The sequence below is a fragment of the Rhamphochromis longiceps genome, linkage group LG23 (assembly GCF_057381845.1).
Source record: "Rhamphochromis longiceps isolate RC_006_pf linkage group LG23, R_longiceps_female_GT1.1, whole genome shotgun sequence".
In the NCBI taxonomy this organism is placed as follows: Eukaryota; Metazoa; Chordata; class Actinopteri; order Cichliformes; family Cichlidae; genus Rhamphochromis; species Rhamphochromis longiceps.
Window position 1 is genome coordinate 43235997 of NC_140578.1, and position 12250 is coordinate 43248246.

General features: G+C 41.9%; 1 protein-coding gene across 1 annotated transcript; it reads left to right on the top strand.

Moving 5' to 3' along the window:
- Nucleotides 1-9103: 9103 nt before the first annotated feature.
- LOC146642742 (uncharacterized) lies at nucleotides 9104-11440 on the top strand. The gene has a single exon (XM_085399319.1). It carries the CDS (start codon nucleotides 9104-9106, stop codon nucleotides 11438-11440), a length of 2337 nt encoding a protein of 778 aa, XP_085255445.1.
- The last annotated feature ends 810 nt before the right edge of the window (nucleotides 11441-12250 follow it).

Below are 12250 nucleotides of genomic sequence, written 5' to 3' on the forward strand. Positions count from 1 at the left end.
CTAACGTGAAGTCACGCAATGATCCAGCGTCAGAGAGAGCGCCGCCGCATTCTTAAGTAGCTCCTCCGACAAGGCTTGATCAGCTGTGTGATGGTCTTCAGGTGTGGCCAACCACCTGGCAGGGCCACACCTAGTGCTGGGCGATATGACCCAAAATTCATATCTCGATATTTTTTAGCTGGATGGCGATATAAGATATATATCTCAATACTTTTTTTAAAGCCATAAAGTAAGAACAAAAAGAGAGTTCTTAGTCACACTGTGTCCCAGATGTCACACAGGCACTTTTATTTACATACAGCATAGATGTACATGAAAAAAACTACTCAAAAATAAATTATGAGCATTTATTAAATAATAATGCTCCATAAATAAAAGAAAACTATGTTGTTTTTGTGCATAACAAAAAGCTCACAATTGTGCAGTCAAAATGTAAACTAAAAGACGCTGATCATAATAATATGACAGATTTCACAGCTGCTCTGTTCCCAACTTCTACTGTGTGACTGACAGCCTGGAGTTTGAAATCCGCTTCGTAACCGTGTCTCTTACAGGTGCCATTTATGGTCCTTATACACACACAATACGGTAATATTACGTTGAAGTACAGTACGTATCACTCCGCCAGGCTACAGACTAGGGCTGGGCGATATATCGAGTTTTTAAAAAATATCGATATATTTTTATACGAGATATAAGACGTGACCATATCTTTTATATCGATATATACGTTATAACTATAGCTATAAGTTTGCCTCTCTTTCGTCCACTTTTGTCTCTACACAACGTTACTCCGCCTCGCCTCTCCTTCACTGAACACAACCCCCCCTCCTCCTCCCCCATAGCTTCACCTGCAGGCAGCGACAAGATGAAGACAGCAAATCTCCGTTAACGAGTTACTGCGCATCGCTCCGTGCGTGGGGCTGGACGGCGTCAACGTGTTAGCGAGCTAACCACGCTAACGCCATGCACAGCCTAAAATCCTTTCATTTTCTCAAAAGTTGACAGCGCGCCTTATGTATGAATTCTGGTTGTGCTTGATGACCGCAAACCGATTTTATGTGGAACACGGCGCTCAGCAATCTGTCAAAAAATGTTTTAGTACGACTTTGGTAAGCTACGGAGCTGCACCGCTTGATGGATTGTAGGAGCATTACGGCTACCGAGGAGCCTCGCGGAGTGATACGTACTGTGCTTCAACGTAATAAAACCGTATTGTGTGTGTAAAAGGACCATAAAAACCACCTGGAGCGGATTTCAAACTCCAGGCTGTCAGTCACGCAGTAGAAGTTGGGAACAGAGCAGCTTTGAAATCTGTCTATGTTATTATGCTCAGCGTCTTTTAGTTTACATTTTGACTGCACAATTGTGAGCTTTTTGTTATGGACAAAAACAACATAGTTTTCTTTTATTTATGGAGCATTATTATTTAATAAATGCTCATAATTTATTTTTGAGTAGTTTTTTTCATGTACATCTATGCTCTATGTTATAAAAGTGCCTGTGTGACATCTGGGACACAGCTTTGACTAAGAACTCTCTTTTTGTTCTTACTTTATGGCTTTAAAAAAATATCAAGATATGAATTTTGGGTCATATCGCCCAGCCCTACTCCGGACTACGGTAGCCGTAATGCTCCGACAATACATCAAGCGGTGCAGCTCCGTAGCTTACCAAAGTCGAACTAAAACATTTTTGGACAGATTGCTGAGCGCCGTGTTCCACATAAAATCGGTTTGCGGTCATCAAGCACAACCAGAATTCATACATAAGGCACGCTGTCAACTTTTGAGAAAATGAAAGGATTTTAGGCTGTGCATGGCGTTAGCGTGTTTAGCTCATTAGCGTGGTTAGCTCGTTAGCACGTTGACGCCGTCCAGCCCCACGCACGGGGCGATGTGCAGTAACTCGTTAACGGAGATTTGCCATGTCCATCTTGTCGCTGCCTGCAGGTGAAGCGATGGGGAAGGAGGGGGAGTTATAATCAGTGAAGGAGAGGCGAGGCGGAGGAACGTTGCGCAAAGACAAAAGTGGATGAAAGAGAGGCAAACTTGTGGCTCCACAACTATAATTATAACGTAACATAGACTATATCGATATAAAAGATATTGTCACATCTTATATCTCGTATAAAAATATATCGATATTTTTAAAAAACTGATATGTGTGATTGTTTTGTGCATTTTATGTTCAATATAGGTATTTGTTGTGCCTGAAAATGAACAAATAAATGAAATGAATGAAAATGAAATATATCGCCCAGCCCTAGCCACACCCACCAGGCCTGAAAACAGGTGCTCTCAGAAACACCGGCGCACACACACACACACACACACACACACACACACACACACACACACACACACACACACACACACACACACACACCTGCAAGCAGGGAGAACGAGGGACAGCACACCAAAAACACACATGTCCATAACTGCTGGGTTGTTTAGACTCCTGAGCTGTGCACGAGGGGTCGACCACCCACTGGAAGGCCGGGCACTGGTTTTCAACCGTAATATACCTGATGTGCTCAGGTAACCTGTAGCGCCATGAAACCTCTGTCACACCAGGGCGCATAAAAAATGATGCTTTAAGAGACTGATGGGATCGGGCAGCAGGGAAAACATCCACAAAATGCTACCTTCAGTTTGACTCCCTAAGACTACCTAAACTAAGTAGACTCATTACATGCTTGTTAAAAGCAAACTCTCATATAGTTTTTAATGTGCTTCTTTCATTACAATGACTAGATAAAGAATGTGGCACTGTCTCTATTTAACACTGGCTACCCCAAAATGTTTCCAAACCTTCAACCGTAACTTTCACTGAGAGATTTTTAGATACGGTTATTGAAGCTGTGGGGTTAATTTTTTAAGTAACACGAGACGAGAGGCAGCAGCATACACACAGAGCATCAGTGATAGAAAGCTAGGCTAACATAGGGTAGCTACCTGTTCAAGGAGAAACATGTATAGGCCCATCTCAAGTGCCAGTGAACATCTAAATGATTCAGGGAAGACTTTGGAGAAAGTGCTGTGGGGAGATGAAACGAAATTATGTGGCTTTAACTGACCTTTTGAAATAGGAGTGTGATGCAAAACATAGCATCCCTGCAGTCAAGCAGAGAGATGGAAACATTATGATGTGGGCTACAGGACGACTTAGTCGGGGTTCCAAGCAGTCAGGAAATGTGACATCGTCAGACTGCAGGCCACGGATTGGCTTGTCAGTCGCGGCACTCAATGAGTCATGAGACGGTGTCTTTCACTAAAATCAAAACTGCAGTTTTTTTAAAACCCTGCAACAAGGCAAATAGCTGCACAACACCGTGGTTTCCAAGTGTGACAAAAAGCCACAGATACATCATCGCTGCGACGTCTTCCTTTGTTGTGGCATTCGTGTTGCTCATAAATGACAACATGGACATCGGGCCGCTTTGCTGTAATGACCCCACGCACATTAGGTGGTACTTGATTGTAATGGAAAATGAGTCACAGCAAGCTGATCTGAGTATGTACTAATGGAGAAGTGCTATAAGATCACGGAGTGGTCTAGTCAGTCTCCAGACATCAGTACTGTAGAAAATCTGTGGAGGGAGCTGAAGTTTCAACTTTCCAAGTGGCAGTCAAGAAACTTACAGGATTTAGAGAGTTTCTGTAAGGAGCAGAGGGTTAATGTTTGTGTGTCCTCACTGTAAAGACTGCAGGTTACTGGAGCGTGTCGTGTCATGTTTCCTGTTGCTCTGAGGTGCATCCAACAAATACACAAATCATTTCCCACTAATAATAACACCTCCCCCACTTAAGTGTGTTCAACAGGAAGCTAAAAGTGGTTAGCTGTTAAAGTGTTCAAAAAACAGCAGGAGCTCGGTGTGAGGCCACAGTGGGCCAAAAAACACACACAAGATGACCTCCAGCAAGGACAAAATGTATCTGGACGTCTCTGTGAGCATCGGTCTCACTGTGTAAGTGTAGCACAGTGTCTGTGTGTGCATGGCTGGGCAAGAGAAACAGCACAACTGAAAGCCAGCACTCAGACGAGGACCCGGTGCATCGTCTGTCTCATCTCAGCCAGTTTACTTACAAACTCTTTAAGTTTGAATTTTAAAGCCGACAATGTGCACAGGGCAGTGATATTTAAAATGAAGGTAAACTATTCCAATCTCTGCAGCCCCAATTGTGTATCTCACACACACACACACACAGTCCTGAATTCATTACTGAAGTCTCATCCAGACATTCAATGTGCTCTGTAATTAAATTGAGACGTGGGGTCAAAATTCCCACCTAGATTGAGTGAGATGAAATAGAAATCGGCTCTCCTCTAACTGACTTTATAGAAATAATTACATCAGCTGCATTTATAACTGTTATTAAATAACAGCAGCACACGAGAACTAAAGTGTAATCCCAGCACATTTCGCTTCGCTTGCACTGATTCTTTAGAGATGACGACCGTGGTGGGTAATTAAGGGCAAACAATATACAAGTGGCGTGAAAAATGGAGGCTGCATTACCTTTCCAAAGCTTCCTTTCCCGATGGCCCGCAGTATCTGGAAGTGGTCAAAGTTTACTGTGGAGAAAATGAGAAGCAGTTAGTGAGAACGTGTCAGTTTGAGCTGAGCTATAAAACAGGGAACATGACATGTACAGCACTGTGCAAAAGTCTTGAGCCATCCCTCATTTGCTTCCAGGGATCCGGACTTCCCTGTAATCTTTAAAGTGGTATTAAGGAATAGCTCTCCAGGCTTTTTAAAGTGTTTCTGATTTTTAATCCAGGGCTTGTATTTGACCACTTTTTGTCTGTTAAGACCCTTCACACTAATCTCTGAAACATTCAAACATAAACAGACACCTAAGTCACGGAAAGGACCACAAAACTTAACAAAGAACCAATTTTAAATTGTATCTGTACACATTTACTTGCAGCCTATTGCACAAAAACAAAAGCCCACATCATTTGTTCTCACTTCTTTAGTTGAAGAATGCAGTTAATAACACCGTTAACACAGACTGACCTGGCAAAACACGAAAAAATAAGGGGGTGGTTCAAGACTTTTGATCGGTACTGTATGACAAATGCAAATGTGCACTTCACAATGTATCGCTGCACTTCGGCAGTACTGTGAAGATCAAATGTTTTTTCCTTCCCGATGCATGTGAAAGGTTAAGACTTACATCTCCAAATGTACTGGAACTGATTTGAACCAGAGGACTCAGCCACACTGTTACTATGTACTGCATAAACACGTTTACCGATGAAGGTAAATCAGACGCTGTCCTGACTGTGTGGCTAAATTTTGTGCTGAAAGCATCAAATCAATTGAATATGATTAACTTGCTATGAGAGGTTTTTACTCCAAGTGTGACTTTTTCTGGCTTCATACACCTTTCAGGGTCAAATTCAAGCACTTTGTAAGCACGTTTAATGTCCATTTTCAACATTTTCCAGCACATTACCATAAAAAGGATGCATATTTCACTTCGCATCACCTGAGTAAGACCACGTGAAAGGCCAAATTAATAAGTCTTCTCATCAGATATTGATGCTTCTTTCTTATGTGACACAAAAAACAGGAGGAGACAGATCTTTGCTTGTGTTGTTTTTTAAGTTCATTCATTCAAAACTAACTGTAAGACGCTTAACTACATTGCAGTCTGTGTTATTGTTGTAGACCTAATTATCACCTTTAAAGTGTTTGTGCTAATAACATCATGTAGAGTAAGACAGGCATAGAGAACAGCACTGACTGGGAGAGGCTTTGAACCAGAGGTGTGGACTCGAGTCACATGACTTGGACTCGAGTCAGACTCGAGTCATTAATTTTATGACTTTAGACTTGACTTGAAAAAAGGTTCTAAGACTTGTGACTTGACTTGGACTTTTACACCAATGACTTGGGACTTGAATTGGACTTGAACCGGTTTACTTGAAAAGACTTGATATTTTACCCCAAATATAAAATTTAACATGCATATTATATGGAGATTGAAAATGTGACGTCATTCACGGGTAGAACCGCAAAGGATTCTGGGAACTCGTGGCAAGCGGTACTAGCGCACGCAGGCTTTCAATTAAAATCAGTCACACAGCGATAAAAAGAAACACAAAAATGTCAAGAAGCTGTTGTATTATTAACTGCAATAGCCGGTCGCATGACAGCCACAGGAAGCCGACGGGTAAAGAGATCGGTTGTTATCGGATTACGTCGTTGAAGAGAAATTGTTCGAGCCATGTTTCCGAAGTAACAAAGAGGCGACTGGATTGCAGCCATTCAAAGATCAAATATAACGTCCTAGAACACTCCAGCTCACAGGTTAGTCTGCTCCAAGCATTTACACGAAGGTCAGTCTGCTGTTGTAGTTAATACGTCATTTTCATAACATAATTAGTGATATAGGTTACAAGCAAGTCTGGCGCTGAACAGAAATGGTCGCGCTATGCTCCTTTGTTTGTTGTGCATAAATAGTGAATTGTCCTGACACAATATTGTGTTTCGCTTCTGTTATTATGGTACATTGACAAAAACACATACTTTTATTCACAGGATAAAACAGGGTTTTTGTATCACTAATTGTCCAGTACGATTACAGCATACAATATTATTGTCACTGCTACATTTCTGTGATGCTACCAGAAATTATTTCCACTACTAATTAATTACCGTTGAGCTCAAAGGTTATATTAATAAACGGTTAACGAATGTGTATTTATGAAGACGATTTGTGAGACTGGTAAACTTATGATACGTACGATGGTCTTTCGTTCTACACGGTGCATTTCAAGGTCCTGCACCCATCCGTCGGTAAACTGTACCTGGGCTTGTTGCAGTGACCGGAAGTTACTAAACTTCATGAGTGTATGCACTCACTCCAAGAACCGTATAATTATAAATATGCATATAAATATGCTAAGATGAGATAGCTGACTTCATCTAACTAGCAAATGTTTTCCAGGCTACGTTGGTGATACAGTTTTTTTTAATGTGTATGATATTTTTGTCATGCGATTTTAAAGCTGGTCCTACAACCGCATCCAAGAATAACATGCAGCTTATCTCAGAACTGTCGGTGAAAATTATTCTTGGAGCTAAGTTTAATTGAGCTGCATTTTAAAGAGGTGCAATTTCACAATTTGTGTATATTTTCTAAGTTCACTATTTTGTATGTGTTGAGAAAAACACAGATTTTAAAATTACATGGTCTAATATTTACATTTAGCATAACTGCAACATTATTTTTTCGTTTGTTTTTTTTAAAGACTCGAAAGGACTTGAAATTCAAAGTTTCAGACTTGTGACTTGACTCGGACTTTTACACCAGTGACTTGAGACTCGACTCTGACTTGCCTGACATTACTTGAGACTTGACTTGAGACTTGAGGATAAAGACTTGAGACTTACTTGAGACTTGCAAAACAATGACTTGGTCCCACCTCTGCTTTGAACACATGACATACTCAGATCAATTCAACACTTTAGACTTTAAAAATGCACAAGCGTCTTTCAAAAACCCATTTATTTAATCTATCATCATTGATATTATTATGTACAGTTAGAATGTACTGTTCATCTCCCTTAAATAAACAGGCAGCCTTAAAGTGTGAAATAGTCACTTGTCTACTGTCTCAGTGGCTGATAGTGCCCCACAGGCCTCAATGTCAGCTCGAAGCCATTATGTTTCAATTGTTTAATGATAAACAGATTTTGAATGAAAGCCAGGAAACTTCGCTAGCACAAAAAAGTGCCTATTCTTTCTTCCCATATGGTTCAGTCATATTACCGTCATTTCCCCCTAAGCTGTTCCCAAAGACACCAGGTTAATACTTGAAAAGGCTGCAGCGATACACAAAAATATCATCAATATTCTGTTTACTTGGTGACAACGTCGCTTTTAGCCTTCAATCAGAAAGCCTGACGTTGGCTAGTTAAGCATCGGGCTAACGTTTAACGCTTTCACTTGAGGGAAGTAACTCGTATTACTGCTACTGCTGTGTAATCTTGGTTCAATTCACAGCATATTCTACAAGTTACCCTGCAATAACTAACTGTTAGAATAGCGCCACCGTATTGTATCGCACTGAGTGCACTTCAATCCTTTATCCCGCGAGTTTGCTAGCTAGCAAAATAATAATACCAATTTTAAACAAATAACATGTGTAACGTACACACTCGAGAAAATTATTTACTAGTACTTACGCAACTCCCCCGTTGTGAAAACGTACAAATCCTTCTTGTATTTTTCGTTTTCCAGCAAACACTCATTAAAACGGCCTCCAGGCACATTAGCGCACTCACCCCCGACTGATCAGGGAGGGGGTGGGGGGGTCACACACTGAAACAGACTAACGTGCAGAGGTACAGCCCAGGCAGACAAATGTTGCTTTTAGACTTTGCGACTCGTTTTATTTCTCTATCTGATAAGAAAACTATTCAATCAGATAGTTCTTTGTGGTGAATGAAATACGGTTACAGTTTCAAGAAGTTTTAAGCACCAAATCCGAAATCCAAGCACTGCAATATTAAAATCCAATTCAATTTCTTGTTTGCTCCGAAATCTACGACATGACTATATACAGAAAAGCTTGACATGGTATGCAAAAAAAACCCCGAAGACAATACAAATACAAATACATGAACAAAAAATGTTTTAACTGTCAGTTATGTCATTTTAAAATTTTCCAAAACTAACATTTTCTTTGATTGACTGATATTAAATTGATTAGGGTCAAGTTTAGTGTGAACAATATTACACAAACAAGCACGTGTATGCGCATGCGCACATATTAGAATCCCTTCCATCGCTTCTAATATGTGCCCCTTCGATCGCTTCTCATATGTGCGCATGCGCACATATTAGAATCGCTTCGATCGCTTGTGACGTGATAACTTTGCTTTGATCCTTTCTGATGTCATAACTTTGCTTTGATTCCAAAACCTATAAATAGGAGCGCTCACCTGTTACTTTATGCTTAACGGACGTTGACCTGCAGCAACTAAAACCCTTTCGAGAAATTTTGAGAGCAATTTACGAGAGAAACCAAAACAAGTTCAGTTTTGTTTCTCACCAATTTACAGCGCAAACAGACACATTACACCATGTCAGCCAACCCAGCCTTCGGCTCAGATGAGCTTGGAATACCTAAAGGGACCATTTTGGGAGATCACCATGTGGTAGAGGCTTTCCTTGGAGAAGGAAGCTTTGGTGTTGTAACGAAATGTCGCGATACAAAAAACAACAAAACTGTTGCTATTAAAGTCAACAAAAGCGACCCTGAAATTCTGCTCCAGGCAAAACTGGAAATTTTCATCCTGGAGCAGCTACGACGCTTGGATCCAGACAGGTGCAACATTGTCGAATGGAACGGCTATTTCCTCGATGCAGAGCGCATTTGCCTGAATTTCGAACTCCTCGACCAAAGCCTGTCAGACTACATAGGGGACCGGAATAACCGAGGTCTCCCAATGAGAGAAATCAGGCCAATTTTGCATCAGCTCGCAAATGCTCTATTCCACCTGGGTTCTGTGGGAATAGTGCATGCTGACCTCAAACCTGTCAACATCATGGTTGTGAACCGCAGTGAGTCTCAAGTCAGAGTCAAACTTATAGACTTTGGCATCGCATGTAACACCTCTGCAGTGATTCCTGGTGACTGTGTGGGGACAATTGGTTATTGTGCACCTGAGATTATGCTTGGCACTCCATATGATGAAGCAATTGACATGTGGTCTCTAGGGCTGGTAGCTGTGGAGCTTGCTACAGGGGTGCCTCTCTATCCTGGGGAAGACGATTATGACGTTTTGAAATTCATAATTGAAACCCAGGGTCAGCTACCAGATCATCTCCTAGAGTCTGGCTTGTACACTGACAGCTATTTCATCGAGGATAACCACAACGAACAGCGCTGGACATTTAAGACCCCAGAACAATTTCAATACGAGACAGATTATCGATCCAAGGAAACTCGATCGATAAAACTTAAGTGTCTCGATGACCTCGAACAACTGCTGAAAGTTAGGCGAGGACCGGAAAATGGCCAAACATTATTTGTGAGGCTAATCAAAGAAATGTTGGACTTGGATGCAAATCAGCGCATAACACCCTCGGAGGTTCTGAAGCATCCCTTTTTCCACCCTGGCCTCTCAAGGAGAACCCCCTGCACTGACATGAATAGTACAGGGGGACAAAACCTTGTGCTCTCTCAGCAGCCTTCAAGCTGGAAAAGTCATGGATCGCAAAAATTCAGCTGCAGTTTCCAAAACTCAGTTGAATTTCCTCAAAAAGGAGACATCAACACCTCAGCCAACCCATCTGCCTCTGAAGATGATCTTCAAATAACGGAAGGGACCATTTTAGGAGATCACCACGTGGTAGAGGCCTTCCTTGGAGAAGGAGGCTTTGGTTTAGTAACCAGATGTCGCGATACAAAAAACAACAAAACCGTTGCTGTTAAAGTCAACAAGAGCGACCCTGAAATTCTGCTCCAGGCAAAACTGGAAATTTTCATCCTGGAGCAGCTACGACGCTTGGATCCAGACAGGTGCAACATTGTCGAATGGAACGGCTATTTCCTCGATGGAGAGCGCATTTGCTTGAATTTCGAACTGCTCGACCAAAGCCTGTGGGACTACATTGGGGACCGGAATAACCGAGGTCTCCCAATGAGAGAACTCAGGCCAATTTTGCATCAGCTCGCAAATGCTCTGTTCCACCTGGGTTCTGTGGGAATAGTGCATGCTGACCTCAAACCTGGAAACATCATGGTTGTGAACCGCACTGAGTCTCCCGTCAAAGTCAAACTCATAGACTTTGGCCTCGCATGTCCTGCTTCTGCAGTGATTCCTGGTGACCGTGTGGGGACAACTGGTTATTGTGCACCTGAGCTTATGCTTGGCATTCCATACCACGAAGCAATCGACATGTGGTCTCTGGGGCTGGTAGCTGTGGAGCTTGCTACAGGGGTGCCTCTCTATCCTGGGGAAGACGATTATGATGTTTTAAAATTCATAATTGAAACCCAGGGTCAGCTACCAGATCATCTTCTAGAGTCTGGCTTGTACACTGACAGCTATTTCATCGAGGATAACTACAACAAACAGCGCTGGACATTTAAGACCCAAGAACAATTTCAATACGAGACACATTATCGATCTAAAGAAACTCGATATATAAAACTTAAGTGTCTCGATGACCTCGAACAACTGCTGAAGGTTAGGCGAGGACCGGAAAATGGCCAAACATTATTTGTAAGGCTAATCAAAGAAATGTTGGCCTTGGATGCAAATCAGCGCATAACACCCTCGGAGGTTCTGAAGCATCCCTTTTTCCACCCTGGCCTCTCAAGGAGAACCCCCTGCACTGACATGAATAGTACAGGGGGACAAAACCTTGTGCTCTCTCAGCAGCAATCATCGTTTGGGTGGCCAGAATTCTAGGGGAGCTAGAAATTCTTGTGGAAAAAAAAGCCCAAAACAATAACATCAACAAAAACAACCAATGAATGTGGTCTTAAACTTGGGCACAATTTGGCTTGAAATCCATCAACTAATCTCTCAATATTCAAAGCGGAGCAGCAGACAACTTACCATCACATCAGTCCTTCAATCAGACCTACAACAAACGTCTTCAGTCTCTCACCCCAACCGGTCGCAGCAGATGGCCGCCCCGACCTGAGCCTGGTTCTGCCGGAGGTTTCTTCCTGTAAAAAGGGAGTTTTTCCTTCCCACTGTCGCCAAAGTGCTTGCTCATAGGGGGTCATATGATTGTTGGGTTCTCTGTATGTCTTATTGTAGGGTCTACCTTACAATAATACAAACAGCCTTGAAGTGACTGGTGATGTGATTTGCTGCTGAATCAATTCGGAACTAATTGGAAATCTGGATATTAATTAAATAAACCTGCTTTGAGCATCAATTAATTGTTGTTTGAAATTCTTTATAAATATATAAATATAGTGCCACTCTTCTACTGTTTAAATTGCAACTGTTTCAAACTGACTAATTTATTCATACACTTGAGCATAAACACACGCACAGTAAATGGCCTGTATTTGTACAGCGCTTTACTTAGTGCCCAAGGACCCCAAAGAGCTTTACACTACATTCAGTCATTCACACATTCACACACTGGTAATGGCAGCTACATTGTAGCCACAGCTGCCCTGGGGCGCACTGACAGAACATTGCAGAACCTTCAGCACCTCGTATGAAAAATATTTGACTGTGTGTATGCTTTTAGCACTGTTT

Excerpts from the sequence above, each read along its gene's own strand:
- LOC146642742 (XM_085399319.1), top strand. The coding sequence starts at position 9,104 with ATGTCAGCCAACCCAGCCTTCGGCTCAGATGAGCTTGGAATACCTAAA.